Here is a 27895-nt window from a genome sequence, read left to right as displayed (position 1 = left end):
TGTGACTTCACAACTCAAACAGATGAGCCTCCTCATACTTTTTGTGTAATCAGATCCTCCATGGCACTGCATGCAGATCTATAAAGTGTAATATAAACTTACAGATCTCTCACAAGATGTAAAACTTTTGTGTTATATACTGAAGGAAAAAATGATTCTTCCTGTATACTTGGTACAGCTTTTTATCATTAATAAAGAATATGAGGAACAATCTTGCTATTGTATATCAAAAGGGCTTACTGTGTGCTCCTTGATGTGTTATTGATAAATTCTGAAGTCATAGTTAACTAGTCAAGCTCTGTATAGAACTTCAGTCAGTGTCTTCTGACCTCAAGGACTTTCTTGACAGTGATAATTAGCTTTAAAATATTCCTGAGAGATCCTGAGATCCAACATTGACTATGATGGCTTCTGTACTGCACATGGCAGTTGTTCAGGGCAACTGTGAGATGACTCCCTAAACAGCTACAACCTACTTTTTGTTTCAGTTTGATCAACTGAGTGGTTGCCAGCAAAATCTAAGTTACGTATTAGCATAAATATATGGAGATCTGAAAGGGCTTCTATATACAGCACATGTAAATTATTTACATCTAGTCAACCCAAGTGACTGCAGACATTGTAAGAAGCCCAGCTGCTGCTGGTGCTAGACCTTGAAGCTGTTTCTTAATGTGAATATTCATTATTACACTCCTAGAAGACTGTAGGGGGAAACATAGTCAATAAAAGTATATTCTGTGTTTTGTAATCAGTAAACAATGTAAGCAAAATAGTATGTGGAGGATATAGAGCAGCTGCTCTTTCCAAATGAATGCCTAATTGTGAAATATTTAGACCTCAGCACTATGATTTCCTTAACAATATTTTTTCTTGTTAGGGTAGGTTGGATGGTTGGATGTCTTTGTGCTTTATTTAGATTTTTTTTTTCCACTCACATGTTACCACAGGGTCTAAAGCAAATAATTATGGAACAAAGGATTCAGATAATATAACTTAACAATAATGACCTACCTTAATACAGTGCTTCTTATCCCAGGGCATCCCTAGACATAATATTTATAGCATGCGTGGGAATTTCCCATTGATACAGCAAAGTATACTTATGGCATAGGTAATTAATTTGCCACTGACACTTTGGATTGATGGAGAAACCCATAACATATGCACCACAATTTGTCTCCTGGCCTTCAGACAGGAGAGTGGTTGTCCAAGAGCATTGAATTCAGCAAAGTGTACTTCGAAACCTCACTAGTGAGCTCCTAAATATTACACAAGTTAACATCCAAGCACTTAGGACTTGTATTCAAGAACTGGTTTTGACATAAAGCACATATGGAAACAACATTTCCTTGCACAGATGTTATTCAGCAATTGTGACTCTGAACAGGGAAGGTTGTAGCCAGGTGGGGGTTGGTCTCTTTTCCCAGGCAGCTATCAGTAAGACAAGAGGGCATGGTCTTAAGCTCTGCCAGGGGAGATTTAGGTTGGATATTGGGAAGAAAATTTTTACAGAGAGAGTAATCAGGCACTGGAACGGGCTGCCCAGGGAAGTGGTGGATTTTCCATCCCTGGAGGTTTATCAGATGGAACTGGATGTGGCACTGAGTGCCATGGTCTGGTAACCACAGTGGGGTTGGATCAAGGGTTGGACTTGATGAGCTCGGAGGTCTCTTCCAACTCAGATGATTCTATGATCTATTATTCCTAAACCCATGTCACGGTAGGGATGCCAACTGACAAAAGACATTTGCTCTCACAGCATCCACTAGCAGAGTCTGCTCTATCATGAAAACTCTCGTTTTCAGAACTAACTATGCCTTTGACCATTCCAAACTGTCTGCATTCATAAATATAGCAGCCACAGATCTAGCCCTTTTTAATAATTTCATTCTTGTTCATTCCATATTATTCTTCAGAAAAAAGATTTGGTCTACTTAAATTATACTGTGTTCTAAGAAACAAATACAAGCGGTGTTATCAGTGCAACAATAAAAATGAAAAATTTTATGGTTCCCAATACCTCTTAAAGCCTCTATTGGAATAAAAAGGTACCATTATTTTCAAAACCACTTTTTATTTTCAGAAAATGCATTAGAGTGTTTAAACAATTTTTAATAGATGTGAGTAAGGGTCCCTACACATCCCACAGACAAATTAGAAACATAGTCTTTCAGCAAAAAATATTAGGATGCGTATCTTATTATTATCCAAAAAAGAGAAATATGCCTATTTAACTTCAGGTATTGCAGTGATAAGGGCTTTTATTTATAGTTGTAGAATGGAATGAGATTCCTTGACATTCTAAAATATGTAATTCCAAAAGTGTCATATATATGGCGCTAACTGCTGAATGAATCTTCTCAGCTGAAGTGGTAAACTCCGTACAGCAAGTAAATGTTGATGTTTACCACGAGAAAACCGGACTGATGTGTTTGAACATCTAAAATTCATCTGATCTCAACCACCTTCAGGCTGTTTTTACTGAATTAGACGACATTTATTTATAAGGAATCTACAGCTATTGTCATCAGAGACCACACTCTGAAAGACAATCAAAGTTCTTGTATCGTTAACATTACTAAGAGCTTCCTTGATAATGCACTATCAATAGATATTTACTGGTCCTCGCTTAGCACCACTGAATCACCCGAATACAGTTTTGAAATCTTACCTTCAGACTCTTGCCATTTTGCTCTCCGAAATCCTACCTGCCTATAAAGGTTATGAGAAAGATTAATATATTGAATGCTGTGATTTCTTAGTACCTGTTGACAATAGATTAATGTTCTATCAACTTTACAATACTGTAGTTTCTACCCAAAGTGTTCACGTAGAATAACAGAGGGACACAAATACAAAACAAGACAGAAGGGGGGCAGGGGGGAAGCTCCAAACTAATTATTCTGGACCAAGTTTTAGTTTTTCCTGTACTTACTAAATGCTTCAGGTAAGCTCCATACAGTATCAATCAATACAGTCTCTTTCCCATTAAATGGACATGTTGAGTATCACCTTTTGGATCTTCAGATGTTAATTCCAAGAAACCACTGCTCTTCCCATCATACTGGGAGTTACTTTTCATCTAGCACTACTTATTATGCTCTAGACAATGAGTTTCTGACCTGCACTTAGAGTAAAGTCACATTCATAGTCACCAAGTAACGTGCTAACAAAATGGCAAGTTTCAAGTGCAACAGGCTTTCCATGCTACTGAGGTACAATGCCAGATGTTCCAACAGATATTTAATGTCTATGACATTTCATTTTTATTTATTTAGCCATTTAAGGGAATTATTATTGTAGATAATGTTTAAGTTATTAGAGCACATCAAATTATGTTTTTCTTCATTTTTTGCTACTAAATGATAGCTGTGTGGAACATTTAATATAGCTTTACATCTGCTGTATCTCAAAATGTAACAGAGGAATTAAAATTTAATAAATAATGGAGTTGTCTTGCCTAGACAAAGAAATATACTCTGGCTCTCCTTTTTCTTTTCTTTAATTTTAAAGAGAATAAATGCTCCAAGGCATAGGTATCCTAAGGATGAAAACTAGAAAGACTACTCAGCCTGAATCTTCTATAATGAGTTTTAGGGAAAGAACTGAAGCCTTTCACATTTTCTATCCTTACATTACTATGCCATTTGGGAGGGTGAGGGGTGGGAATTAAAACATTTCACACATGTTTTTCTGGGGAATAAATTGAGAAAAAAGAGACATACTTCTTTATAATATGAATAATTACACACACAATTCATAACCTTTTGTTTGTTTGTTTTAAACACTGGTGATAATATTTTTAGATTTAGTATTTACTTCAAAAGCTTGGAAATTTTGTGTTTGGATAAGCAGAAAACACAGTAATTTTCTACCTACAACCAACTAAAACCATAGCAACATTTGTTTCCTGAACCTTTCCAAGAGAGCATTAATGTACCTCTAGAGGCAATAAATATTGTCAACCACAATGAAGGATAATCTATTGTATTATATGATTTTAACTGTTTTAATTCCCTTTATTAACAGAGAACAAATATTTAATTATAAAAAGTGGCTAATCTGTTTCCTCCTTTTTGTCTTAGGCTTGTTTCTTTGTTCTTTTACTCAAAAGTAGTTTTTAGCTACCTTTCCTTATCCTTTTATTATCTTCCTTTCCTTAATCTCCTATACTTCTTTTTCTCTCCGTTTATTTCCACCTTGCCCATCCCTATTTTTCCTTTTGCACAGAATCTTGTTTTTAATCTGTCCTATAGAAAACTTCTCTGTATATTTATAAGTCCTCACTTTCAGCCAGATGTTCTAAGCATATGTTGAGGTGCCTTATGATTCAGGGCTTCACAGATGTAACAGAATTAAAATTCTTGTAACATTCCTTTAGCATAGCTTATTATAGACAAACAGAGGTTGAGAAGTTCTGACCTCCAAAATATACCAAAGAATCTCTACAAAGGCAGTGCTGGCATTTAACCAAGCCTTTATTATTATGCTCTCACTTTTAAGTAGACAATAAATACAGAAAATAAAGGAAGACCTATCTGATACAACACAACTAATCAGAGAATCTGGGTTAAAAGCATATGAAATGCGGAGTGAAAATGTGCTTGAGTACATGCAAGAAATGCAGAGGTACATAAAACATCAAAAGGTAACACTCAGATGTGACTGTGAGCAGCATCCAGTCAGCAATAAGAATAACTGTGTCAGATGTGTCTAAGTTAACTATCAGTTCAGACAGGCCCAGTTTCCTAGAGGAAATCAGAAAGGACATGGAGGTAAAGCAGTTACAGTACGTGCAAATTGTCATCAGACTCAGAATGAGGTAACTAGTAATAGATTAGGCATCAGTGAGTTGGCTTTTTTTTTTTTTTTGTCTAGGCACAAAGAAGAAGATGTAAACAGCACTACATGGTTAGGAAAAAAGTGAATTAAACACATGGAAGCACAACTTCAAAATCAACTGGAGGAGTTAGGGAGCTGAGGTGCATTGGAACTAAGAATCATCGAACCTGCAGTATCCACTACTTTTTGCTACGCAGAATTAGCTGACACATAAATACAGAAGCATAAAATGCTTGTCATGGAACTACTACAGTGCAATACGAGCTGTTGCTCATCTAAGATGAGCATGTTTGTGCATCAGATAAAGTCTGAGCTCTACATCTTCTCCAAGTTTGCTGGCTCTGGGCTTGACAGTTTAGATTAACTCTTTCTTTAAACCCCAATTTGTAAAAAAAAAAAAAATCAGGTGATAAATTCTCAGCCCAGTCAGCAGTTAATGAATGGACACTTGGAGTTAACAACCGGAATGGAAACACAGAAAAACTATATTACACTGTGAAAGAGAGTGCCTCAAGAGTTTCCAAATATAACCCTGTTTGCAGGATTTTCTTGGGTTTTGGTATTGTTTTTCAATATTGATTTTCCACAGCAAAATTGTTTCAGAACAAACTTCGCTAATTTTGCACTGAGAAATACCTCACAGCCTTGTTCATGTTTAATTACAGTAATTTCTTATTCAGATTGATGCTTTCTCTAAATTGCAAATTCTTACTTTGAGTGACAAGTAATTCTGCATAATTTGAGTGATCGCAATAGTCTTTTCATGTACCCTATACAGGATTGTTTTCCTATTTGTCTTCTCTTATATCTATCTACTAAAGAAAATAGAAAGTAGATTAAAGATATCAGTTTTGAATTTTTTCATTTTCATAAAAATTATTGCTTATAAATATTGTGGACCTTCAGAACTTTACACAAGTGCTTTTAAGAAAGCCACAACTAGAGGAAGAATCTGTTCATTTTCTCCAGAGAGTGTGAAGATCAGCTGATTTATTTAACATCTTAAGTCAGGCATTTGAGAATGTATCTAATAAGGACCCCTTAGAGAGAAACTTGTATCAATTACTTATCAGATGTGCAGTGGCAAGGAGGAAAAAGACCACATAGATGTCTAAATGCTACTATAACATGTGCTTGGGAGTACTTGCACCCCATTACTACATGAAATATTTGGCTATCTGCTCTTTGCTGTCAAACTGAAGTGCTTTTGGACACATTCAGAAACAGGATTTTAAGAATGCTGCACCGTGCTTTACCTCATGTATCACTGAAGGCACCCCATTCAGCCTTTCCTTCTCTTCAACTCTCCACCTACACACCCTGGGGCTACACTGTGGTTGTGGCTTTCTTCTTCTGGTCTCCCAACTGCACGTCCCTGCAGCCTTGTGCTGTGCACTTGTTACTATTTTTCTGTCAAAGTCCCTGAGATAGTGATTAATTTCAATGTCTAAATCACTTTGTTTCTCCCCTCTCTTCCCCCTGTTTCCCTGTAGGTTCAGTTTCTAGTTCTGCACTATATCCACCATCACATCCTCCTGTGAACTTCCAGATTACTGAGTCCATATTAGCAAGGTAAGTAAAAACCAGTCATTCTAGTACTTGATGAATGTTACAAAAAATAGGTGTGCACAGAGCTGAACAGTCAAATAGTGTGCTACACACTCCAGTTAAGGAAATTCCTATCAGAGTCAAAATGGCAGAGTGTTGTCAAAAAAAGACCAGTAAGAAAAAGGTTGATGATGGTATTGATGACAGGTATTGATGACAGGTATCGTCTCACTGAGGAAAAAAAATGGTCTGGTCACAGTTGTCAACAATATGTGATTTCCTGCTCTGTGGAACAGGACACCCAGGAGAGGATTCTCACCTGGGGGCACCCATCACTCATCTTTCCTGCTGGCCACTAGAGAATTTTCACATTATTTTATTATTTGTATGACCAGGAATGATGATAAGATCACTGAAGCTAGTTTACTGGCTTTTGTAAAACATGCCCTCTATAGCATCTTTTAAGATAGGGAAGTTGGTTTCTTTTTGGACAATGATCTGGTGTGAGTGTCTTTGTTGATGTCTCCTAAGAAAGACCATCAACCAATCAGGAAAACTCTCCTGAAAGCAGGCATTTTCTCTCTCTTATTTCACCCCTCCCCCCCTGCCCCCCCAGGATGTTCTCAAACTTATTAGCTCAAAGTTTAGCATTTAGGCCCAAAAGATAAAGACAAGAGAGCATGTGTGGGTTTGTTCAGTTGGTTGTCTAATTGTTCCTTTTTTTAAAGTAAGTGGAAGAAGGAAAAGATTAAAGAAAGAAAAATCAGTTATTCTTTCTCTCATGTGAATGCAGCCATGGGAAACTGTGCTCGACAGGTCATGAGACTTAAATTACAAAGGCTAAAGGCTGCTTTCAGTAACCTCACATCAGAGCACATGTCTGCACTTTTTAATTTATATTCTCCCTTCAGTTTACAGAGAGCTGTCTGAGGCAGCAGAGTCCTTTGATCTCCCTGAAAGTCACTTGTCTCCAGGTAGGGATACCACATAGTTTTCTCTTTGTTCCTCTCCCAGCATCCCACTATTTTGGTCTTTCAGTTATTTCCAATCTGTTTTTTAGAGATATATACAAACATATTCTTCCTAACCAGCTCAGCAAGCTGTCCTACCTGGAAAGCATGGAATGTCTCTCTGAAATGGCTTTTTAACAAGTTTCACAGGGATGCAAAAATACCTAAACCGATGGTCTGGATGGTCAAATGTAGCTGTCCACAACAGGCACCTGGAACTAACATGCAACTTCCTCAAGCTGGGAAAAGCAAATTTGAGAATAAAGCATCTCTTGGAGAGCAATTGCCCATGTGCGTTCCCACTGTGAGAGATTCACATTTGTGAAAAGCAGAATCTTGGCAGGCAACCCCTTGATGTGCAGAAATTTGTAAATCATTTCAGTCTAAGCAATTTTCCCATCCTTACCAGAGAACACTAAGGCTGCAATTGTGCCCTGATAATCATAGCTACTGAATTCTAAGCAAAATGAAATCTCAGCACAGAGTCAATACTACTAAATGCTAAAATGCTTAAGAGAAATGGCATTTAATTAAAATATCCAGAACTTTTGTAGCTAATGCACCAATCTTTTGTATACTAGAAACTTAAACCCAGGACTGCTGAAAGTTTTAAACAGGGATTAAGCAATCTGGCATTATTCTGATAAGACTACAAAACACAGCAGCACTTTTCCACCCAGCCCCTCACCAAAATGTGAAATTAGAATAACCTTCTCTTTCATATCTCTCTTTAGGAATCTCACTGCTTAAGAAACAAAAGCTTGGCCAGCAATAAATGTAAAAAGAGGTTTTAAATTTTCAAAAATTCCTAAAGGTAAGCTCAGTCATTCAACTTTCAAGTGCTCACCAGAAGCATCTGGTATCTCACAAATAGTGAAAAGTGAGTGAGTTGGATCACAGGTTTATCCTAGCATGGTAAAACCTCTGATCTAATCATGACACTGAGATAAAAATGAGAAAAAAAAATCTGAATAACATAAAATAGAGCATGTTAGGAGAGAGTCTAAAATGGTTTAGCAAGCTAAAAGAATTGGTTGGTTATAAAGTAAATTCTCCTGGCCTTAGCTACTCTCAGCATCTTTCTAGGATTTGAAACAATTAGGGAAAGAGCATATTAGTTTCATAAACTGTTACTGTTACTATCACTGCACATAATAGTACACTATTGCAATCACAAACACCAGATCAAATCCTAGACACAGATGTGAATTTGACTCGAAAATTCTTGGCTGAACAAACTGCTGCATGTGACAGATATAAACTCATCCCTGCACTTGCATGGTTGTCTGATGTGGAAATTTACCTATTTTAAAACTAATACTAAAATATCAGTAGAAAGCACCACCTTCTTCAGTTGTTCACTCTCTCCAAAATGACATTTAGAGTAGTTTTGTATTAATTTTGAGTATTAAACTTCTCAGATGAGCAGCACAGACACAGATTTCAAGAACGAAGGAGTACAATGGAATAGAATTTGCATACTCAAGATCTGAATGGAGCTGCAGCTTTTTCACATGAGATGACAAGGCTCACAGAGGATCAACAGACTTCTGTATGTCTTTAAAAAGGGGGAAAAGTTGACCCAGTATTTTAAAATGGCTAAATAGTTCTTTTCTCATCTTGGATTTCTGGAATCTTGAAATCTTTTATACAAAATGTTTTACCTATCCACTCTCTATATCTATTAGTCTTCCCACAAACTGCTACCTACTGCCTCCTAGTCTTTTTTCTTTTAATTTAACTGTTTTCCAAATTTTTAGTCAACAGTAACATTATGGAAGATAAGCAACTAATGATCAATTTTTAAAAGATTACAGGGCTTAAGTCTTAGAGACAGGACACAATAGCATGCAGTATGTAATTTTATCTGTGAGACATCCATTTTCTATCATTAAACTACACTATATAAAAGGGAAAAAGTACACTGTAAGCACTGTTATTTCATCAAACAAAATACTCAAGAATTTTTAAGCCTCTAACCATGCTGGAAAAACAACCCCAAACCCTTTTAAAATGTTGCTTTAGTTATGGAGTTGTAGTTGTAGGATGTTTGAATACATACAGGCACTAACTTCCTAATGATTAGCACAGTTTCACTGACAGGCCTGGCTGCAGAATCACAAAGCAAACATAAATTGCAGCAAATTAGCAGAAGATTTTTTTTCTTTAAAGAAAAAAGTTTAATGGATGTTTTGCCTGAGGAATTCATTTCAATGGCTTCTCAGTAGACACGACTGCACTGCCAGGAACCACAGAAGCGTAAATTTAATAATGGCCCTATGCCATAGCATGGTTTGTACAGCTATGTAGCAGATCCCCATTCAGGCACAGGCTCTGCACAGTCAGTCCTGGAAACCAAACATATCAGAACCATGAAGGCCTAGGCAGAGACAGTACTCGTGGTTCTCTACAAAGATAGCTGCATTTTAGAAGTCCATCTTGGTCCCAGTGAATTAAAGACAGCTTTATCAATAAATTCATTCACAGTGAAATTTAGTCCACAAACAAAACTACTGAAATACACCAAAAGAAAAAGGAGATTTGGAAATACTTAAGAAAAGATAAAGATAAGGAAAATGTAATATCAGGAGGATTTTTTTCCTGCATTCGTTTGTTCATCATGTTCATCTCCCAAGTTAAATACATGCAATGAAACAAGAGCTACATATTGCAAAGACAGGAAAAAAAAAAAAAAAAGTCTTGCCAGGAATACTAATACCAGAGCATGCCATTCGAGATACAGTTGGCAATAATTGCCAGTCTCTGTTCCGGAACATTTTAATTTACTCACGGTAAACTGACATTCAGATAGGTAAAAAAATTATTTCCTACTTTTTAAAACATCAAAGAATTTGCTTCCAATCTGGTCTTTACAATTGACTATCTCCAGCATGAACACAGGGCAAATATCAGCACTGAATGGAAAGAATTTTCAGAGGTGATGTTTAATCGTGATAACCACAACATCATTGCTTATTTCACTGTCTGAAGAATTGACATATATGTTCTCATGAATGAATTCATTGATATCTCTCTCAAACATTAATATGAACAGGCAGCATGCTACAGAAACATATTCATTTGGGATGCTATGAAACCTTTCAGGAAAAAATGCACATAAAAATAGGCATTGAAGATGAATAATTATTTTGTTATTATCACCTCTTTGGAATGTGTCTATCATCCATGAACTCAGATCTCAAATGTCACCATATACTTGATGTTTTTCACAAAGAGGTATGAAATATTGCTACTAGTGTGGAGTGGACAAAATTGTACATTGTTATGTTAATACTGACGTATCCTCTACGTTTGATGCATTTTCCTTGAAAAGTTACCCTCTTCAATCTGCTGGATAGCACAATAGCCTGCATAGCAGAAATCACTTTCTGAGTACAATAACACAATAGCTGAGACAAACATTTTATTTATTTATTTTCCCCTTACATCCAAGAACAATGAGTCCCAAACTCATTCTTCCTATGCAGGCAGAAGAACCATTGTGGGTAGTGAACAGGAATGTACCTGCAAACCCCAGTGATGACCCAGGTTAGTACAGTCGGAGCCAGAAGAAAACTTTTTGATCTCCTTTTTGGGTCCACACTCTCCTTCATTTGTTTTGCTGTCCTGGGGGCCGGGGCAGAGGGGAGATTTCCTGTTCTGACAGTGTTATTACATTCTATCTTCTTAAGGTAATTACTCTGGCTTTCTGTAGATATACTGGATTTTGACTTAAGGCCTTTTTATGCCACTCCAAGAGGAAAAAATAATAAGGGTCTAAAAGTGCTTGAAAATAGCCTCAAGTTCAGTCATAAATAACTACAGAATTACTACCTAAATGTTTACTAAACTGAAGGAACAGAAAAATCATGTTATATCTAAATGGAGTATAAATTCTAATAAATAGAAGTTTTGGAGTACAGATGGCAGTAGAGATAAGTATCATTGCAAATCTTTTCATTTTAAAAGCTGATATAAAGTGAATGTAAATGGTGACAATCATATTTTAAGGACAAGTGTAGGTTAAATAATTTACATATCTTAAATAGCTAAGCCTTGGCAAAAAAAAAAAAAAAAAAAAAAAAAGGAGGCAGCCTGGACAGGAACATTTATTCTTCATGATCATTAGACATTTTTTTTTCTTTCAATGGCAGAGTGGCATATGAAGTCTGATGGTTTTATGTTTCTTTCTTCAAAAGTTAAAACAATTTGTTTAATATATATAACTTCAGGAATTTTATTACTAGAAGAGAGATTTACATAGGATTTTTTTCTAATAGCACAAGCAATATGCAGTGACTACTGAAAATACACTGGAGTGGATTACCATGGTTCTCCTTTGTGCCTTGGCAGCGTAGAACCAAGATATAATTACAGAATTGCTGCCACCTGCCAACTTGAAGAACTAAACCACATGCTTCCACAGAATAATAAAGAATGCTAAGATTAAAAAGCAAATGAAGGTTAAATCCTAAAGGTCTTCAGGGACCTCTGAGCTGTATATTTCTTCCCTACTCCTTTTATCAATTTTACTTGCCCACAAAGATGAAGGCTCTTCCAAGTTAAACAAGTCCATCTAATGAAATGCTTGAATTTTCACACAACTGCTTGGAAAACAGGACATCTGCAATGTGCAAACTCATATTAAACCTCGTCTTTGGATTTTGAGCTTTTTCATCTTCAAGCAGCAAAAAAAATTGACAAATTGTTCACACTGCCAATAAACTCAGAAACTCAGCTAAGAATTTCACATTAAGAAGACATCTTAATGTGAAAAGAGGATTACTAGTATATGCATCAGTCAGAGAAAAAAAATTCCAAAATGCTGTTATTGGTCTGTGATTAAATTTCCCACACACAATCTTTTTTTTTTTTTAAAGCAATTATATTTTAATAGAGTGATGAAAAAAGAATTTATTCAGAATCACTTACGAGTGATTTGAAGAAGTAATTTATCTCTGAGAATATATTAATCTGAAAGATTTTGTCTTCGTATGAGATCACTTTTAAAGTTCTGTACCTGTTCACATTTTTACTCACATAAACATGCATATTAAATTTCAGAATATTTACATGAGGGGATATTAATTGCTAGTGTACAGGTGCTTCTCAGTAGTCCATATTTCACTTTAAATAAACCTAAAAATGAACAAGAGATTGTGTACAGACAGCTTATGGAGTGTCTTCCCCCTACTTTCTATTATTCCTAAAAATTGGTGGGCCTTACCTGCTTAGTACTTAAGATCACTTAGAACTTTGCTTCAAACTACCCAGTATTGCCCAGAATCTATGACCTAAGGCTGTACAGCTCCCCGCACTTATATGCAAGGTTATGATTCCCTACAGCCTTCCACAATATCTTCTTATTTATTCTTTCCAGTTTTAAAAATTAACACACCCTTCCACCAATATTTGCACATCAGTAACTTACTATGCACAAACTGAGCAATATCACTCTCAGTTCCCGGCATCTTCTACCCATATTAGTTATTTCTGGCATATCAAGCTAAAGATGTTCCACAAGATCTTGGCTTAGGATGCAGAGCTGGCCTAAGAAGTTTAAAAGTCTGAAATTTGCTCCCAGCTGGTCCTGCCACAATCACCGTAGTTGTGCTGGTGATGCTGAGCTACATGAGTTGCCTTAAAAATATCTTTGCCATCCTCACTTCTGCTGACACTCACATTTTGGAAGGTACATAGAACCAGCAGAAAAAAAAAAAAAAAAAAAGGACCAGAATTCTTACTCTTAGAAAGTTTCTGTGTAAGGTTATATTAGAAGTGTTCTAGGGGAATTTTATATTTCTACTTAAGGTGCTGTTCCTGCTCTAAATGTAGAGAAGACACTTCAGTTTTAACTTTCAAAAGTGACATTTTCCGAAGGACTTGAATTCAAAAACATTTTTTACAACATTGTCGCTAATACACATCCTAAATCCTGACATCATTTTTCCTAGAAAATGGGACTGAGAAACAAGTTGGGGCAATTCCTTAGACAACCTCTTTATCTTGTGATCAACTGGATCAAAAAACCCCACACAGTGCAGAAATACTCAAATTGCAAGAAATACCTTTTCTACATATCTGAAACTATGATACACTGCATTTTTGTTAACGAATCAGTATCCACAAGTTTTTCCCTGCTGTCTGGCATACAGTATCATCCACAGGAAAAGGTTAATCTTCTGGGAAAATATCATCTCTCGGCCCTGTGCATTTGCTGGGGTCACACAAGCTTTCTTTGAAGTTGGCTGTCATCCCAGTAAAGCTGCTTTAAGTAGTTCAAATTAAATATCACTAGTATTACATGTTGGTAGTAAGTAGAGGCAAGAAAGAGAAAAGCTTTAGGGTAGAAATTCAGAGGAAATGGGATTATGTTTGCTCAGTAAAATATTCCCCAAATTATGATTTTCAAAATGTTCAGGCCTCAGTTGTACAGAAATTTAATCTTCTGAGTTCTTAAATTATCTGAACTTGATCTGACATGCCACTATTGGTCCACCAAATTTGGAACCATTTTTCATTTATTCCTGGTAGTGTTTTCAATTATCATTTTGAATATTTTCTCCTATAAAGACTTCCCCTCAGGGATTAAAAAAATAAAACATGTTAAAATGTGCCCCCATCGTTTTAGCAGACAAAAAAGAAAAAAAGACTGAATAAAACGGGAAAGATTGAAGCTCAGTGCTAAAGCAGAACTTGGCTAAAGAGCAAAGATTACCAAATAGATATCCAAATAGCCCCTTGAACATACTTGTCTCTGACTTTAGGATTATGGCTAAAGTTAAAGGATTCTTCATATTTGTCCAGCGTTTTCAGATATCAAGCAGTTTGGCTTAACCGCTGGATCCTCAGGAATCTCAAACTTGTCATTTGCCCATGCACATATCACGTCTTTATGTGTCGTAGCAAGCATGATACTTCTGAGCAGGCTTGAACCCCTTGTGAAAGAGCCATACAGATGGTTTGTAAGTGCATAGTAAGTCTGACTGTTCTATAATGGGTCCAATTCACTGCTCATGCAAACCCCAGTGTACCTGTGTAGGGGTTCTGACATCTCCCAGAAATACAGGGTGACTGTTGTGTGTACACTGTACAGCACACAACTGCTTGAAGGAGAAACAGTGAAGAAGGGCTTTAATGACAAATATACTTCTGCATATGGGGGGATAATGGGGGAAGAATAAGGAGGCCCTTGGATTCCTCCTGACGTGTTGAAGGATTGTGGTGTTTCTGATTCTCTTCAGGGGAGCTCTGGTTCAGGGTCAAAACAGGAGATACGAGCTAGCCATAAAACTAGTTCAAATATGTGACAGCCGCTACGATTACAGGCCATGACGTTACAAGAAAAGGTTATTTTCAAAAAGCAGAAAATAACCTGAGTATTTAAAGAAAACAAAATAACATGATTATCTACCACTTACAAAATCAGTGTTTAATATTCACCTATCTGATGAATTTTTGACCACACAGGAAAGCCAGCCCACACTTATTACTGGATCACGAGAAAATTCATGACCATAATAAACCTGAGGCTAAGCTAATATGTTTTGGTGATCAAGAAGATGGGATAAAGAGGGGAAAAAAAGGAGAGCAGAAAGGATTTCAAGTAACTTCAAAATCTCTGGGTTTAATTTCAAGGGGAAAAATGCTATGACCATATATATGGTGACGTTGGATTTCAGTGTATTACAATCAGTCATTCAACTGGTGACTTGAAACTCAAATTGTGAGTGAATTTCAGTTTGCTGGTAGAAAGCATCTGTCCTGTCCAAATAACAGATCACTGATCTGATTTAGCAGTTTTCTTAAGATTTACACTATTTAGAAGGGATAGAATTTTTAAACAGAAAAACATACTATAGGAAGGATTACCTTATATGGTAAAGCAGACTCAGAATTTGAGATTATTTGCAAATGGTGTCTGTAAATATTAATGCACTTTGACAATGAACACCGCATATCATGCATTTTAAGTATTTTTTAGTGTGTGGATGTTTGCAGTGCAATGATGTGATTTTGCATATGTCTGTTTTCAATTCAAAGTGTAGCTTCATTAAGAAGAGTGATAGTATAAAGCTTAGCAGCATGAGCATTCCTCCAGAATTAGTGAGAAATTGACATACATCCTTAACACAACCTTTTAACTGTGTTTGTGGGCACCAAACAGCTTTATGAGCATTAGCTGTTCTTCACCCTCTTTTCTACAGCTCCAACTTTCCAATACCCAACATGGGTATTGACTGCTTTTATTACGGAGTGGTTTTCCCCAGCCTGGGACTTCATTTTGCAGTTGTCTTCATTAAGCAACCAGACACTAAAACCTTGTAAAAGTCCTTTGGTCCTAGGAGTATTTGCTTCCATCAGTATTTTTTCATACTGTTATTACTGACTCTGTTGCCTTCTTTCATAATATCCTAGAATACCTAAGGAGAAAGTGGCCACTAAGATTTCCAAAGGCAACATCAGTACAAGATTCATAAGCCTAAGTTAAAATGAAATATTGAAGGATCTTAAACATTGCAAGTGACACTGAGAGAATAGGCATCCTTGTAGATGTATGTGCTAAGAAAAATGCAGATACTTCATTTAGATTAACTGCTAGTTAAGTGGAGTGGCAGGCCAAAAGTGGTCAAAACAGGTCCAATGTCCACCCTTTCGCATGGGAACAAAATCATGAAAGCTGCAAAAATATCTGTATAATGTATCCTTCTCTGTGCCTTACCGCTTCTCCAGTGCATGCTTCCATTTTCAGTTTCTGAGCAATTGCTCAGATCTTTGGATTCTGAAACACCTTGATTTACCTATATCAGATTCAGGTAATTTCCTTTATTCTGCTTTTAATAGAAAGGTTTTCTTTGCCTTAATCTTCTGCGGCATCTGGCACAATCGAACACACAAGGCTCTGAAGATGGTGTCAAGGGACCAACAAAATCTCGTTTTGCAACAAGCATACAAATTCCTCCTATGTATGTAGTTACTGTGAATCTAACCCACCTATCTAGCTATCAAGCCAGAACACATGCTGAGGAAGAACAGGTTGCCTTAGTAACCCCAGTCCAGTTGTATAGACTACAGAAAAACTGAATAATTTTATCTTTCTAAAGCACCATTGCGCCATTGTACTTAAATATCTTACACGTGAAATAGATATACATTACCAAACTCTCCATATACACTTTGAGCTATTCTCATACAATGGATTATAGAAGACACTGCTTGGGAAAGCTTTTCTTCTTTCTTACCGTTCGTGACCCTTGCAGCTGTCACCTATTAAAAAAGCTAGCACTCATTGCCTTTTTTTTTGGCGTTGTTGGAGATGAACGACTGACACCATTACAGAGTTAATATTTCTATTCCAGCTGTGCTGTGTATAATGACTAATCTAGCTCAGAAAACTACCAGCTATCTAAAATTGATTTTAATATATGATATTGTTGGGATGTACAGAGAAATCTGTGAGAAAGAATGCTGACAGCACTCATCCAGTATGCTTATTACTGTCAATAGCTTTTGACTACACAAATTTCAGGTCTGAACTGTACATAATATGCCATTAAATTGTAATAACTGAAAGTTCTAGAGAAAGGAATCTAACGATACCCAACTGAACAATTTTAGTTCCATGAGAATATATTTAATTAACCCCTAATCATTTTCACCTTTATGACACTCGAAACACTTCTAGGATTTGATTTACAAAATTATTATGCCATTAATAAGAGAAAGATATTATTGACATACCAAAATCCAATTTAATTACTCCCTTGATTCCTCTAGAGGCAGAGAGAAGCTTGCAATTTTCTGACACTATGTTCCATTTTTAATATTGTGAAATAGAAAATACCTCTGAGTAGGCCAGAAATGTTGCATATTTGCTTCTGTCTCAGCTACAAGCACAACTACACCAATGTATTTTGGCTACCTTGAAAGTTCCTTTTTGGCTTTTTCTGTATCAAGTATCCCACTTAAAACTTTTCTTATTACTGTTTGTTAGAAATATTCTCACATGTGAGAGCTTCTAAAATAACTACCAAACAACTTTCTATTATTTTCATTTTTTAAAGAGATAGTTTGCAATATATTTAAGAAAATGGAAATTCCTCAACTATTTTAGGCATGGATAGCTCATCTAACTGACTACTCCAGAATTTGTATGTAGACACGAAAAAATTCTTAAACTTGTTTTCAAACTGTTAAGAAAACCATGCCTGTTTATTTACATAATTAATAGACTGATATATCTTAATGAAAAGCCAAAATTTACATACTGCAAAATGCACATAAAAAAGAGAACAAAAAGCCCAACAGAGGTGGGCCAATAAAACCTTGAAAAAATGTTGTCATCCATGCATCAAGCTCCATAGTTCTTGCTGATACACCATGTGCTCCCATATAACATCACAGGAGCCTGACAGTTCAAGGTGCAGTCTATCCTGATCAGGTTTCTAATAAAAATAACAAAAAAAGTCATCTTGGTCGACAGCCATGGCTCACTTGCAACACTTTCCTTGCCCTTTTTACAGTTTTTCTAATTCTCCCACACACCTCAACTTTTCTGCATTTTTCAAGACTGTGTGTGTAAAGTCCTACTTCCTTTGAAGTTTATACAAATTAGGCCACTGATATTTGTCACCAGAAATTCCAGATGTTCATTATAGAGAGATATCAGATAAAATAAGCTGAACAAATTGAGATTTCTTCAATTAGTTCATTCCACCATTTTGCCCGGCATTGTAATTTTATGAGCAGCAATCTTTATTTCTCTTGTGTAAAGTGAGCCTCTGCGGCAAAGTAATCATATGAAGTATTTAGACTGGTATGTTATCAGGGACAGATTTTTTTTAATTCTCAGCTACTGGAAATGAAAATAAAATGTGTTTTAAAGTGCTCTTGAGTAATTTTCTATCCCTTTTCTTGATAGCAGGTTATATGTTTATTGGTATCTAGCAACTACAAAATCTTAGCCAAGAATATGTAATAGTATTTTGGAAAGTACTACTGAGAGTGGATATTGTGGTTAGTTCAGCTTTCAGTCACTAGGTTAATTAAACTTCTTCATTATGTATTTATCCTGCTCACAAAAGTAGCATTAAGACTGATCTTACACTCTAGGTGTGAAAAAGGTACAAAAGATGCAGTATTGATAACAGCTAAACCAATTCATAAATGTCAAGTAAATCTATTTGAATCCATCGTTTGTGTAATATTGGACTGATAATGCAAAGACAGTGAATATTACCCTTGGATTTGCATTCCAGGAGAAGGAAGACATTGTGATAGGAGAATGACTACTCAATTCTCAACAGCATATGATAACTCAGAAAACTGTAAATAGTCAGTGGTGTGGATAACAGAAAATATTAAACACTGCTATTTTTTATACATTATAAATTTAGTTTGTGCATGCACAACATTAAACACTAAACATTGCAGGCCTAAGGAAAGACATAGCTACACTTGTGTGGAATATTGAACTACCCGCCTTGCAATCTGGATTATTACATACTCGTTAATTACATGTTCCCAAAGTATAAGACTTGTCTCATTGAGTGTGAGAATGTGCCTGCTTTGATCAGAGTTCTGCAGTGAAGGTGGTTGGTATTTATAAAACCACTCACTTATGCATGCTGACTCAATATTTAGGAGTTTTGCGCTTTACAGTGTAACCTCAATATTACTTAATGCTCTCTCCAAACACTACACTGAAGAGAGAATCATTCAGTTCCTTTTGAAATTTTTATTATGTCAAATACTCTAATATCCAAATCTCTCATAAACTTTAACTAATGTATTTTCCCCGTGTCTTGTTTCTACTATCCTCAGCAACAGCCACAATTACCCACTGCTCAGTGTGTTCACTGTGAAATAATTAGGATTTGATTTTCTGGAAACATACATGTTTCAGCCCCTGATGTAAGAAGGGAGTTAGGAAAGCCAACACTCACTTGGAGTTAAATCTGACAAGGACAGGTATAGTTTCAGCTGAAAGGCAATATCTCTATAACACAACCAAATATCGAGAAAATCAAACGTTTTATGTGAACCCATCTGGTAATATTGACACAGCTCTCCACTTTAAGACTTTTGATTTTTCTTGGTAAAGTGTAAAAATAAAACAAGAGAATTTAAAAAAAAAAAAGTTTTGTTACTCACAGTGATTGAGAAGGTTGAATTCCTAGTCAGGAGAGACTGTGTGGTGAAGTTCTAACCCTTCAAAAATGGATTTTAATGGAAGTGTTGACACAGTGTTAGTTATACCATCACAAGTACAACACCAATACATTATTCCCTTATGGTAACAGACAGTGTTGAAGCTGCCCTGTAATTTGGCACTGAACATTTCTATACTAATGTAATGTGACAATGTTATTATGTCTGCTATTTTCTATGCAATAATAGCAGTATTTGTTTCCACAAACGTGCCATTACATTCACTAATATGGCTACACTTAAAGACTGCCCGAGTAAAAAACAGATGTAAACTTATAGAAAGCAGATTATCTTTTATAGATTTGTTTTGCTATGCCAGAGTAATTTTCAATCCTACTCTTATAAAAAAAAGCTGAATTCCCTGGGAGGATAGCTTTTACTACATAACCTGCTGTTAGATATAGTTACTGTGTTCACGATGTGTTTTCTCAGAGGAGATGCATGCTTGCATCCATTTGTAACAACAGCCATTAACTGTCCTTTTAGTACAGTCTTTACATAATCCCATTTTTTAGAAACAACTGCTACTGGTCTGCTTTACATTTATCAGTGTAACACTTCTGTCTATCACATCTAAAGAGCACTGGTGCCCTGAGTCTCCAAGTGTCATATCACATCAAAAAGACAAAATAATAAACTGTATAGCATGTTGGCGTCAAAAATTCTCCTGCCTTGTCAATCTTGCAAATAGGAAATTGCAGCACATAGAAAGTTCCCACCTTTGCCACAAAGGTTTATAGTCTACAAGCGTTCCATACTCACTGGAGTGGACTACTAAGATTTGCAGCTAAGTAAAATTTCTGTGATAGTATTCCTGACTACAGTTGTAAAACTATAGCTTTACATTTAGCCCAGTGTAAGGCCCAGGTCCTCTTTCACAGGAGCACATTTCCGAAATTTCTCTTCTCCCAAGCAGACACACAGAGGACACTCTTGGACTGGGAAAGAAAACAATCTACCTCACATGCACTTATTTTGAGAAAACTTTTTAAAACAAATCTTCATTTAAAGCTTGTGCACATTTTCACCTGCAATAATATATTGAACAGCACAGGAGTAACAATTTGCTGTTATCAGAAAGATTAGAGAAACTTCTTGAACAATGTATTAGTAGAACGTATTATAACACTTTTCAAGAAACTATTTCTCTCATTATTTCCTCCACACACTCTGTTTTGGAAATTAAAGACAAGAATGATACATGTGAAACATTTGCATTATAAAGCCTAGGAACGATGCGTGTCAGATCTTTGTGCACTGAGGTTACTATGGGAAACACATTGAAAGTATCAGCTCAAATGCAGCAAGGTAATTTGTGCACATAAATTTATGCAAATTGCAGGTGATACAAAGCTGGGAGGAGTGGTTGATAGACCAGATGTGTGTGCTGCCATTCAAATGGATGCTGACAAGCTGGAGAAGTGGACTGACAAGAACCTCATAAAAAAATGACAAATCCTGCACCTGGGGAGGAATAAACCCACACATCAGGAAAAGCTGGGACCTGACCAGCTGGAAAGCGGCCTTTCAGAGAAGGATCTGGGTATTCTGGTAGTCAACAAGTTGCACATGAGTCAGCAGTGTGCTCTTATGGCAAAAAAGGCCAACAGCTCCACTGGCTGCTTTAGGTAAAACGTTGCAGAAACGCTGAGGGATGTGATCTTTCCCCCCTACTCAGCACTACTGAGATGCAACTGGAGCACTGTCTCCTAGTGCTGTGGTCCCCAGTGCATGAGCATGCAGAAATAAGTCCAGCAAAGGGCCACAAAGGCAATTAAGAGCTCTCTCATATGAAGAGAGAGAGCGGGAACTGTTTAGCCAGGAGAAGAGAAGGCTCAGTGGCAGCAACTCAGTGTTTTAAAATTGCTGGTGCATGGGAGGTAAAGAAGGTAGACAGATTTTTCTCAGTGGTGCCCATGAGAAAACAAGAGGCAATATAGGCACAAACTGAAATATATGAAATCTTGTTTAAACTTAAGGAAAATGTTTGTACTATGAGGGTGAATGAGCACCATCACAGGTTGCCCAAAGTGGTTGTGGAGTCTTCATCCTTAGAGATGGTGACCCAGACAACCTGTAGTATCTGACTCTGCTCTGAACAGAGGGGTTAGACTAGGCACTCTCCACAGGTCCCCTCTCACCTTGGTCCCTTTGTCACTGAAATTTCTGCTCAAATATGTCCCATAATAACTGGCGGAACAAAAAGTTGTGAGGTGTGGCAGGTAAAATTGCCGCTGAGGGCAAAACACCCACCCAGCTGCACACCCACTCTGACACTGATGCTCCCTCTGCTATTTCTCACTCATTTTGTTCCTTCATCCTTTATCTATCCAGCATTTTGGCAAGAATGGCGTACTTTCTAAGTGTGTTTTCATAGAGTTGTCACCAGCTTTGCTTGAGGGACTCAGCTGTGCCCTGTGATGTGTCTGGTGGAGCAGGCTGTACCAGCATGGGGCAGTCCTGCCCTCTTGTCACCAAGGCCACACTCCAGCACCTCTCTGCAAACACCTAGACATGGACATCCAATACTGGAGGAATGCAAATCTCCATAAAACAAGTACTTTTAACTATTTCTGTTATTACCACTGACACTTATTATTAAGCAGTCAATTTTTGGGGTTTGAGAACTAAGAACCTCTACCTATGATGTCCCAAATACTCCATTTTAGCTAAATCACTAATTTACATGGAAAATAAGCCAAAGTACTGCCTGCATAGCAATACTGGGTTAGATTTCAGCTTCTGTCAAGCAGCACAATCTGCAATGGAAACGTGCTCGCGCACACTGCTTGGGAACATGCCTACATCCTTCCTGAAGGGAATGCATTTTCAGCAACAAGCAGGTGCTATTCCAGACCTGTCACTGAGATAATCTTTCTTCACAGGAAGGGAATTTGTCTTACTTCAGTGCTGCAAAGTTTAGCCTGTGGTGTGCAGCCTGTGCAAGTTATCAAAAACTGTAGTAACATTTCATCATTTCTCTTCCCATTATGCTCTTCCCAGACACTGCAGAGAGCAATCTTGGAGCGTTTAGATGACGTTGAGGTTACGACATCATTTTTCCTCCTTTCTGGCACATGTACCTTAGGAAAAATCCCTCTTGTTAGATTTGCTTTGCAGATTTTTCAGTATTTGAACTAATATAAGGGGTCAAGATAAAGCAGAAACTAAATGTATTATTTACTAGAATCTGCATTCTATTACAAAATATCCATATTTAGAATAAACTTATATTTCATGTTTGTGATTAATAAATATTTTTAAAAGATTTATCTGTGAAAAAAGTATTTTTAGCAGCCATTTACTAAAGTAAAAGTACTCCTTTACCAACTTGAGAAATAGCATATTGTGAAATATCTCAGTTGTGTGCAATGTAGTCCATTATGTTACCATGTAAATGAGCCTTCATAGGCTGGTAAATATCTTTCTTATGTAAGTTCATCGATTTGTGAAATTTACAGATTAGCTGTCACTTGAGGAAATAATTCATAGGATACTCCAGGTCCAGACATCAATTACTGCTAAAACATTTATAAACAAAGTTTTTCCTTTGTTAGATGTTATATATGTAACTTCTTTTTCATAGCTTTTAGTTACTTTTGAAACAACTCAACAGGAGAACAGAAATAAGAACTTAAAAGCAAAATTTTCTCCTGTAACTGATAGGTGACTGAAACCTTTAAAAATATATGTTTAGCAATATGACTAATCACACATATTGATGGGAACTGCAAACTCATATACATAAACTAAATCCAAACCTTCACTCAAATTATTGAAAGTTTTTTGATACCACATTTCATTTCTACCATGAGAGCAACTGCAAAGAAATAGACTGAGGTGAGTCCTTTTTGTTTTTTCCACAGCTTTCAAACTATGGAACTTTCATGAGAATAAATAATTAGGATTTACATATAATTAATTTTCTAGCCTTGTGAGAAATACAATTTGAGACAAAAGCCTTAGGGAAATTCCCTCTTTGTGCAGATACAAAAATTTGCAACACTTGGATATTACAAATGTGATGAATTAAGAATAAAACTCAGTAGCTTGCTTTTACCATTTACCATGGAACATTATGGCTCTTCCAGTACTATTCCAGTATCACTTCTGCATGATTCTACTTAGATCAATAAGGTTAGATTGGAATAAAACTAGATTATGAAGCTGGGGAATCAGGACCCTTATTTTTGACACATTTAAGCTTTTCCTGAAAGACCAGATGGTTGGTGTATGTTGTGTAGTTTTATCAGATGAAATCTAAAAGAACTAAAATACTCAGCATGCTTTTATTATTGGCATGTTTAGTGTGTCACCTAAAGAAATCTACAAAGAGAGATAATGAGCCTTGTCAACTGTTTCACAGTAATTATAGCCCTCATGATAGTGCTACAAAATTATAATGTAACTTAAGATAACAAAATGTAAAACGTTTCTTCAATCAGGAAAAAAAATCCCGTTTGTAATATTTACGCAGGAAAGGAATGATATCAAACAGGTAACCATCAGTATATTAGATTCGGAATCAAGTGCAATAAAACCAAATTCTGCCCGTGTTTCATACTGCCCGTTGTCCAAAATTTATACTGCGTGTTTTAGCTTTGCTCTTATCGCAAGCCTTACAGATTTTCACAGGGTTTACCGGTTCATTTAAATATCTAACGTTATAATAATATGACACTTGCTTCAAATGTTGCCTTTAAGCTCCCAAGCATTTAGAGGGGCATTTTTTTGCATACTTACGGTCATTGCATAATGGTCCACTAAAGGAGGTCATGCTACAGTCACAACTGAATCCATCCCACTGCTGCAAGCACACACCCTGGTTTGCACACGAATCCTCTTGGCATGTTGTGCTGGGGCCTAATGAGAACATACAAAAAAGGACTTGCACTTTGTTTTCCAAAGAAAGGTATTTCTCACTGGATCACATTAACTAGTTGCCAACATCTCAAATCATATGAGCAAAGAGTTACCAAGTCAAACACACATAAACTTGCTGATTTTGTAGCAGCATGTAACATTAAAAGGGTGGGTTTGCTTTAGTTGTAAGATTGCTATATCAAACACATAAGAATGCACAAACGGAAGCAGAGTTATTCCAGGTACAGTGGGAACGTTGTTGTGAGTTATTTCTTTAGCTCGTGTCAGACCATTAACTGGCTAAATGTTTTCTAAAAATTTCATTATTTCTTCCTGTAAATATATTTCAAACAGCAAAGCCAGATGCCACAGAAATCAAAACTCCAGGATATGAAAGTTTGGATAATAAAATTAAAAACAAATACAAATTTCAAAAAATAATAAAATGAAGCTACACTATTACAATTATTTAAATCCCACAAATTATTTTAAATCATTTAGGTCTAAAATTAAGGGCAGTTTGGGATTCTTTGGCAGGAATGTTGACAAGAACTGATTCACATGCTTCAGGGATCCCATGCAGGTTCCTTTTTAAAGAGGAAATGCAGAAAATCAGACTACTAATGAACCGACATGCCAAAATGTGACATACGCATGAAAAACAAAGCTACTCTATTTCTAGAGAATCATAACTAAACTACTGAAATATAAAGAAATTTCAAAAAGGAATGATCAAAGCACTTAAAGCAATCACTATACAAACATATTCAAGACTGAAAGCCTTAATGCAAGCTATGCTGGAAAATGAAGATTCATGTAGCCCATTGTTTTAGAGGTGTGAAAGACAAAATCTGAAACAAAATAACACACTTTAGTTCTGAAATGTACAGAGCATTTATTGAGGAATCCAACTGTGCATTGGGGGTTTCAGTCTTGTTTAATACACACAGGGCTATCTACCTTGCAAATCAGCTTTCATCAATGCAACTTTGTCAGCAAAATAAAAAAGCAAAATATAGTAAATGTTAGTAAGCAATATTGAAATGGCAGCAAACACAGAAAAAAAACATTCAGAGTAAAGTGCATGCTGCTGTTAAAGAGAGAAAGAAATGCCATATAATGCAAACAAATTAATGCTAATAGCCATAAATCTTCAGGCAAGCCAAAATAAGAAAGCAGTAATTTGCCAGTATCTTACTAGAAATATAATGGTTAATTGAGCTGATGACATGTAATGAAGGAAAATTAAAAGTGGGGGTTTTTTTCTTCCTTGGATAGATATGAATGTATTAACAGAGTAAATGCATGGCTGAATCCTGACTAGCCATTTGTCATGTTCAGATACACTGAATTCAAGACTAATTAGCACCATCATCCACTGTGGACTGTCTTTTCTCTAGCCCCTTTCTTTGTGATGGATGAGTGAAGACTGAAATACAGACTGTGAGCCACACTTTACAATAAGTTCACACACACATTTCACACTAACTCTTGACACTACAAGGAAAGATTTGGTTCTGGAATTATAAAATTGTCCTAAATTGTTTTGGAGGAGACACATCAATATCCATTTGAAACTCCCACTGTCAGCCATTGATCACAGGGCAAAACTGGTCCAAAGATTATATAAATATATTAAAAAATCACTCTCCAGAGAGAAATCCACATCTTCTTCAGATATCTCAGTGTGGGACTTTCTTTTGATTTGCCAGGATTTTAGGAAAATCCATACCAATACGATTTAAGTCAGCTCAATGGCCTCTTCCTTTAAATGAGACACTGCTCAAGCACATCTCTGAACCAAGGCCTGAACAGCCACCAGAGTGATTGAGAACAAGGGCAGAGTACACTGCATTTTTTGGCAAAGCTATTAACTGCTCTATTTTCTCCTGTTATAATAATAACAATAACTGACTTACTGCAGTAGGCAGACATTACATAGTGATTTCCCTTTCTCTGGAGTTTTGAGCCCAGAAGTTTAAACATTTGGGCATTACATCACCCTTTCTTGAGCTAGGGATTATAATGACAGAATCCCTTAGCTGACAAGACACATTTTTTCTCACCAGATTCTGCTACTCAGAAACTTTACAAAGCTGAAGTGAAAATATCTGTAGGTGTTTAAATGTTATATATTCATGGATTTATTTACACTTTGTTATGCAATGTTGAATTTCCTCATCTTTTGCAAAAGTAGAGCAAAAGTCACAAGGACTTAAAAGTACACAAACTGCAGGACCCTGTGGGCATATTAAGAAGTACATGTCAAAACACACATATTTAGAAAAAATACAGATAGAATCTTGTTACAAAACAAGGTATTTTGCCTTTTATTGAATTGATTCTTAGCACTTTTGGTATATCTATATTAGCCATTATTAAAAAATTGCCATCAAGACTAGCTTACATATAAGCATTTCTTTTAATAAAAGTAGGATTTTTTTTTTCAAAGAATAGAGGAGGACTGTTTAATGTTGGTAAATACTACAATATTTACCAAAACAGGCCCACATTTTCTTATATATGTATTGCAGAACTAAGCTATTTAGTAAAAGTACTGTAATATGCTCGTTTAGAGCTTTCATCCTTTTATTCATATTCAATTTAAATATTTTAAATTATTCAGTCTTCTCTGCAGAATTTTTAATTGACTGGATTTGGTATCTCATTTAGATTTGTCCTATGTGAGGGCTTAATGCAATATATAACACAAAAAGCATTTTAAACTAACATATACACTGTTTTGTAGGGGTTTTTTGCAATATACATTGCAAAAAGCTTCCTTCACCACTGAAATCTTTATGTATGTTAATATTGTGAAACTTTTCATATAGCTTGTATAGTACATGAATTATAATATATATGCACAAGCATGCACAAAGTGCATTTTTCTTCTAAATATATAGCTATGTTTGTATCATACTGTAATTTCTATAATTCTGCTTTATTTAAAGTGTGTAAAGAAAGTACAACAGTGTCGACTAGAGAAAAACAGTGTTGACACAACCTGGCTCTGGGGTCTGCCATTAACAATTCGAAGAGCTAGTTAGCATATTTATTTTTCTAGCTGTTAGTTCTTATCCATTCTAGTCATTGAAAATTTGTCAACAGGGTGGATTCAGCCAAGTATAAATTATGACCAGTATTCAATGATAGAGAACAGAGATATCTATCTGGCTGTGGTTGAAGCTTCAAAATGTAAACCTTACTATTTGCCACACCAATCCCACAGCTGGGTTTGCAAAAAAATGTTTCATGCACTTAGTAAAGTTATTGAGAAATATAAATATTTTAAGTACAAAATCTTACAGAGAAAAATAATTAGCAGTGCATTATGGCTTCATAGTTTGATAGAAGAGAGAAAAAGAGGTTTCACTTTTTTTTTTTTTTTTTTTTTTTTTTTTTTTTTTTTTTTTTTTTTT

At 36.0% G+C, this 27895-nt stretch overlaps 1 protein-coding gene across 4 annotated transcripts in view; it reads right to left on the bottom strand.

The window, feature by feature from the left end:
* NRXN1 (neurexin 1) overlaps positions 1-27895 on the bottom strand; it is a 426871-nt gene that overhangs the window by 325430 nt on the left and 73546 nt on the right. For 3 of the 4 annotated variants that reach the window (XM_027889907.1, XM_027889910.1, XM_027889909.1), the window contains 2 exons: positions 25434-25460; positions 24354-24473 (listed from right to left, as the gene is read on the bottom strand). In XM_027889907.1, coding sequence (XP_027745708.1) covers positions 24354-24473; positions 25434-25460 — 147 coding nt within the window. The remainder of the gene's footprint in view (positions 1-24353; positions 24474-25433; positions 25461-27895) is intronic. The other variant, XM_027889908.1, reaches the window with a different exon arrangement.

Source organism: Empidonax traillii, unplaced genomic scaffold, assembly GCF_003031625.1.
Source record: "Empidonax traillii isolate 1590-97213 ecotype Southwest subspecies unplaced genomic scaffold, ASM303162v1 scaffold275:size1536655, whole genome shotgun sequence".
Lineage (NCBI taxonomy): Eukaryota > Metazoa > Chordata > Aves > Passeriformes > Tyrannidae > Empidonax > Empidonax traillii.
This window is presented reverse-complemented; position numbering and strand designations above follow the sequence as displayed.